Source organism: Vespa mandarinia, chromosome 2 (genome assembly GCF_050613455.1).
Source record: "Vespa mandarinia isolate Hongniang chromosome 2, ASM5061345v1, whole genome shotgun sequence".
Taxonomy (NCBI): Eukaryota; Metazoa; Arthropoda; class Insecta; order Hymenoptera; family Vespidae; genus Vespa; species Vespa mandarinia.
In genome coordinates, this window is record NC_140811.1 from 465,940 (window position 1) to 472,500 (window position 6,561).

Below are 6,561 nucleotides of genomic sequence, written 5' to 3' on the forward strand. Positions count from 1 at the left end.
TAAGGGAGCTTCGTGTCACGAATGAAAGCAAGAGATAGCATCGCAATCCCATAACCCTACATTTTCCAATATTTTTCTCTTTTTTTTTTTTTTTCCATTTTTTTCTTAAAAGTCCATCGATCTATCCTCGTCGATTGGTATTCTCACCAGCGTACATATGTGTACGCAATTTATAACAGGTACAAATCAAATTTATAAAAAGTATATACGATTCTATCAACGGTTTTATTAATCGATACATATTGCTCGTTACAATCCAATAAGTATCTACTCCATTTGCCTGTTTCATTGGAGAAAAAAAAGAAAAAAAAAAAAGAAAAAAAAATTACAAAGAAATAGGATAATGTTGACTCGCAGCGAACGTATTGTGTAAAGCGAAAATAGCGTCTGCTGTAACACGTTGGTACTGTTTCTTTCGCGATGGTGACACGCAGGCGATTCGCAGAGACACGAAGGGTCCCCGGAGAGAAGCGTGGAGAAAATACAGGAATAGTAAGCAACTATGGCTAGCAGTGGACAGTATTCACGGTGCATCGTGCCGTAGCCTCGATCCGCCGGTAACGACGTAACGACGTCGAGACGCGTCCTTCCCTTGCGCTTCCATCCCCCCCCTCTCTCTCTCTCTCGTGCACATTCGTCTATCTATCCAACTACATTTCTCCCTCGCTCACCCGGGCACATCGTACACCGTTTGCACGAGAACGATGCAGCTTAGAATTTCGCCTCGCGTCGCGGCAGGACGAACACGTAATGGCGGTCGATGTACGGAAATAGGAAAGAGAGGCCCTACCCTCTTTCTCTTTCCCTTCTCCTCTCCATGATACACGAGCTACACGCCATACTCCTCTTTACAGATGCATCGTTGTACTTGCACTCACCGACTTCTAACTATACGCTCAATTTTCTCGATGGTACATAGTCTAGGGACCTGAGATACATCGTACCACCTCGTTTCGCATTTCTTTAGAATTTTTCTTTCCTCGTGATATCTCCTTCGATGATCGTCTAAGTTCTCTCCCTCTCTCTCTTCATCTTTCGCGAATACACTCTCACGCATACTTTCTTCACTGCGCTCGCTATTTTCTTTTTACCTCGACATTATTCGAGAAACGAATTTCCGCGTTTTCTCCTCGAAAATCGAATGTAATTCATGTAAAAATATTTCGTGAAATATTCAACTGGAGAGAGAGAGAGAGAGAGAGAGAGAGAAGTTTCTCTCGATCATGGTTCGCTTAGAAGTCCGCCTTCCGATCACCCCCCTTCCTTCTTTATGTCGAATAATATCCTGTAAGGATACACGTATATGTATGTATGATACATATATTTATATACACACATGTATACTAATATATATATATATATAGATGGATAGATAGATGGATAGATGGATAGATATTTTTCTTTCGTTCGTTCCTTCGACTGCGCCAACGTTCCTCTTACTTGACTTCGTTTTCTCATCGTACCTTTTCCTCGCGTGCCTCTGCTTTCTTTTTCCCTTTTCATTTCCCCTCGTACACCGCAGCTCGAGCCTTTGCACCGAGATAAGCTATGCGCGTTCAATTTTCTCATCATATATACCTCAGATCGCAATCTTCATCCCTTTTCCTTATTATTCGTTTTTTCTCTTTCTATTTCTCTTTTCTTTCAAAAGAAGAGCGAAAAGAGAGAGCAGCTAGTATAAATTTTTACGATCGTTAACGCGTATTCTCTTCTAAGGAACTTCTCCCCGTGGCTATATCAAAGAGAAAAAAAATCAACAATATAGTTCAATTTAGTTTGAAATTTCGAAAAAATCAAAGAAGTTCTTCAACGCTTATGTTTACGAACCCCCTTTAGGGGAGAGATCATCGGAATACATACATTTGACTGCTTTCGTATTTCCTTCTTTTTTCACCCACCTTTTCTTTTTTCTTTCTTTTGTTCTTTCTTCCTTTTTTTGTCCTTTTTTCTTTCCCTTTTTCTTGTTTTTTTTTTTCTTTTTTATACAATCGATTCCTACAGTGGCACCATACGATCCGCTGCACCTGTTGCTCGCATCGTCGTAGCCCGGATACGTTGTATCCGGAACTACTACCGCGGAAGTCGCTACCTCGTTAAACTTCATTTCGTTTCAAGAACGCGAATGTGTCCACCGTTTATAATAGTATATTGTTATTTTTAATCGAGTCCAGTTCGGTCGAATGTTTTCAACCATTAAAATCGAATCAATGAGGGACCATAGCATTGTCCTCGTTCCATCGATCTTAATAATTCCTTGACAATTTGTCTTTATTTTAAAATCGTCGACAAATCTCTCTCTCGTTGGATTTTCTAAAGGAACATTACTAGATCTATATATTCGTAGTTGTTCATAAAGAACATTGCCGTAAGAAGTAAGCAAGGACTACGGGGAAATGTGTATGTAAAAGTCGTACAAGTCGGGAGTAGGTCGTTGAAATATTAGTTCGCGTCGTCGCACCAGGCCGGTACTTTGCACCGACCCACTTCCCTTTTCTTCTTTTCATCCTTTCTTTCTTTCTTGGCGCTAAAGGCAAAGGCATCCCTAACGAGGATTCAAATGAATTTCATAATCCCAGAGAAAGAGGAAAAGCGAGAAAGGGTGAGAGAGAGAGAGAGAGAGAGAGAGAAAGAAAGAAAGGAGGATTGACGAGACGGAGCTGGGCAACGTCGTAGTTACTTGAGTTTATTAGAGGATTTTTACTTCTGTCATCATCGCGAATGCTACTTCTTTTCCTTATCTAATAAATATCGTCCCGTCGACTTTATTCGATTTCATTTTATTACTTAATTAAATGATAAAAGTACCTACATCGAATTATAAAGAACATTTGAGTGAAAATCAATTGGTCAATTTATATGTACCTACATTTAGTCACTTGATTTAATCGAATCGTGAGTATGGATGGACGCTCGTGTAATTTAATTTATTTGCCTTCTCGAAACTTGGTCGTCTTAAACTAACATCTCGAAAACCAAGTCGATCCTAGTTAGGCAGCTCTTGGATCGACAAGCTCGAGAAGTAATGTTGATGGGAATAGAGAGGGAGAGAAAACGCGATTGAAAGGAAGAGGATGAGAGAGATTCGATGGATCTACATTTTGAAACTACATAAGAATTTACGTAAGAAACTATTGGTAAAAGAGAAATAAATTATCTCTCTTTCTTTCCCAAAGCAAAAAAGAAAGAAAAAGTAAAGAAAAATATCATAGAAATCATTTTTATTATTTTTCTTTGATATGCGCCGCAACCTCTCTCTCTCTCTCTCTATATATATATATATATATATATATATATAAATATATATAGAAGAAGGATCGATTCGCAAGTTGTTCGACAAGTTCGTAGAACTACGTAAAACTATAATATCTAATTTAAAGTCTTAAAAGGAAATAGTTATGTCAGGTGTCGGGTTGCGAAAGAAGAGAGCCAAGTAAATTCCCTTTACAATTTTCTGTCTCTCGAAAGTACCAGCGGGTTAAGGAAGTTCGACTGGGGGCGAAGCGACCGCGTCGACTCGCAAAACAGCGTGCTTAAACTAAAGGTACTTTCAACTAAGTTATACCTTGCTCGACTGTCTGCAGGTTCCTTGGGTACCTCGGTGTTCGACACCGACGTCTATCTGGTCGGAGCGAGCGGCGGCGTTTATGCTCTTCTAGCGGCCCACCTCGCCAACGTTCTTCTAAACTACAACAATATGGAGTTTGGCATAGTTCGACTTATCGGCATCTTCGTCATCGGTAAGTGAAGTAGTATCACGGGATCGGCCGAGAGCCAGCCAGTGAACCACGATCTTTCCTTTCTCCTTCTCTCTTTTATTTCCGTCCGACATTCCCGACGATTCTCCCTACCTCCCTCCTATCCTCCCTTTTCTTCTCCAACGAGAAAACGTTTGCTTTTACGCCTATGGAAACTTTTGACAACCGTCAAGAAGATTCACCGACGAAACTTCTTCGAGCGCGAAACGATTTAGACCACGTTAAAATTTAATTTCGACGATGTATTTGTCTCTCGAAGAGAGGACGCCTGAAAGAAATCGTCCGTTATTTTCGGGAAACCACGTTTTATTCTCGTTATAATTTTATTCATTGTCGTGCACGTTTTCAATTAAAATTTATATTAAAAAGCTTGTTAAGTATATTATCAATGAGCGATCGGCCCAAAGGTCGTGCAAACGATATGCGTAGCGTTAATTGAAATATTTTCATTGTGCGTGCTCGTTTTTCTTTATTTTATTTTCTGTTTTTTTATTTTTCTTTTTTTCTTTTTTTTTATTTTTTTCTTTTTATTTTTTTGTTCATTTGTATTTTTATCGTTTATCGCGCAGGATGCAAAATCCTTGCTGTCATCACGGCAGTACGAGGTACTCTGGTTCGTTGCAAAATATACGCTTGATTTATTTCTAGGACAAATTTAATCCGTCGGATTAATCGACTTGGGAAATGATATCGATTCTTTGCAGAATATTTTTTTTTTCTCACTCCGCGCTCTATAAAAATTCTACTAAATCATAGGAAATATTTCTCGTTAATCAAGCTTTCTTTAGTTCTTTTTACTTGTTTACTGTCAACGATTCTTCCCCGAGTGATGGATACTACGGTTGAAAGTCTAAAACAACAATGTCGATTGTCCTGGTACGCAGCGAGTTCACGAGCAGAACGTGCTGCACGTGATGAAAACGAAAAAGTAGAGCAGGAAATTAGTGGCGAGTCCGCGGAAGTTTTAATTAAAAGATAGCTGGCTCGGATTTTCTCCTACCGTTGCTAAAATCATCGTTTTGGTCGCGATTGGTTCTGACATTTATGATATTAGTTCGGTAATACCTTATATATAAAATCTTTTAACGTTGACAGTATTTCCTGACGTGAAATAAAAATAATTATTGGAAACGTTGGGTTGTAAATGTAAATGGATATATGTAATGGATATCGCGAGAAATTACAAACAATTTCGTTTATTTATAGTATCCTATTAAAATATACATTTATAACGAAGTACCTAGAGCATAATAATATGTTTACGTTTAATTCATTTAATCCGTCGTTTCCAAACATTTCGTAAACGCGCGCGTTCTCTTTCTCCCCCCCCCCCTACCACCTTCCTACTCCCGTCCGGCAATGCTTATCGCCTCGTGTCGTTAATCCAGAGTCCAGTTAGAATGAGATATAAATAAAGGAAAGAAGAAAAGGAGGAAAGCGGCTTGTGAGGCATACTGATCGTGATTGGAAAGTTTTAATTAAAAGATAGATACCGAGCGTAAGAGTAGCGCGTTTCCACTGACATTGCGATCAACGTAAATTCGCAAACCTTTGTTCGTTCATCTTTTTATCAAGAAAACTTCAAATTGGATTTAGCCTGTCGTCCGATAACGAAATCGGCTTGTCCTTTCGAGGATGGTACGCAAGTTGTACGATGCTTAATCGACGTAATCTCCTTACGATGTACTTGATCGATAACGATATCGATTATCCAATTAATCCTACTTTTAGATATTTGGATCGAATATAACTTTAATTTAAAATCGCTTCAACGGATTAAGTTATAAAAGTTTTGAAATCTTTCAAGTGCCTTGTATTAAAGGAAAATTATAAACGTATATCGATGGGATGAGAGATCGTTTATTTTTATATATCGAAAATATATAACTGATCGTTAGAAGTTGAAAAATACATTCGTTCGCAAGAGTTTCGCATTCACCATCGGTATCCTTTATTGGGCCGATTTCAATGAAAGGGACGAGAGAAAGGGGGTCTCAAATGGGTGGAAACAAAAGAGGAAAGCGCGATGCTCGGCACTATTCGGAAGTTTTAATTAAAAGATAGACGATGACCGTCGCGATCGGTGGTACCGTAGGCGGTATGCCGCGCCAGTTCTCTCGGTTGATGAAAAGCACCGACAATGAGAATATCCGAGGGAGTGATAGAGAGAGAGAGAGAGAGAGAGAGAGAGAGAGAGAGAGAGAGAGAGAGAGAGAGAGAGAGAGAGAGAGAGAGAGAGAGAGAGAACGAAAACGAGAGTGTGTATAGTCAAACAGAGCGAAAAGCTTTTTTGGCCTCTCGATTACGAGGCAACGACGCGTGAACCACCCGCATGCACACGGTCAAAGTTAAGACAACATCGGTGTCTTTTCTCTTCTTCGGAAGCGACCTGGCCTTTTCAAATTGGCCAGGCGCGCGCGCGCTATTACGGCTCGAGTACTTATCTTGAAAGCGCCTAAAAATGGCGGAACGTGTCACAACGCGGTGCCACGCTAATAAGAAAAGATAGGATCTGCGACTTGATTTTATGGATTCAAAAGGGAGAGATAAAGAGAGAATGCGTATGTGTGTTTTCGAAAGAGAAAGAAAGACATATGTGCTACGTGAACAGAGTGTGCGAGAGGGAAAAGAAAAGATACGAGACATCTCGGAGTCTGAACGGTCTCCTCGTGCGGTGGGACTTTTTCTGTGTTGGTACGCGTGTGTGTCGTGACGATGACGACTACTATGGACGATGGCAGCACGAAGGAGCAAGCTGTTTGCTATTTACACCCCTGAGACCACGACCATCCGGCACCTGTAAAAA

At 40.0% G+C, this 6,561-nt stretch overlaps 1 protein-coding gene across 4 annotated transcripts in view; it reads left to right on the plus strand.

Moving 5' to 3' along the window:
• The window catches only part of stet (stem cell tumor), a 230,120-nt gene that overhangs the window by 221,503 nt on the left and 2,056 nt on the right, over nt 1-6,561 (plus strand). For 3 of the 4 annotated variants that reach the window (XR_014981797.1, XM_035888029.2, XM_085655014.1), the window contains one exon: nt 3,582-3,737. The exons of the other annotated variant lie outside the window; for it this stretch is intronic. Coding sequence is in view for 2 of the 3 variants with exons in the window: in XM_035888029.2 (XP_035743922.2) it covers nt 3,582-3,737 (156 nt within the window). In the remaining variant the exon portion in view is untranslated. The remainder of the gene's footprint in view (nt 1-3,581; nt 3,738-6,561) is intronic. 4 annotated transcript variants of the gene reach the window in all.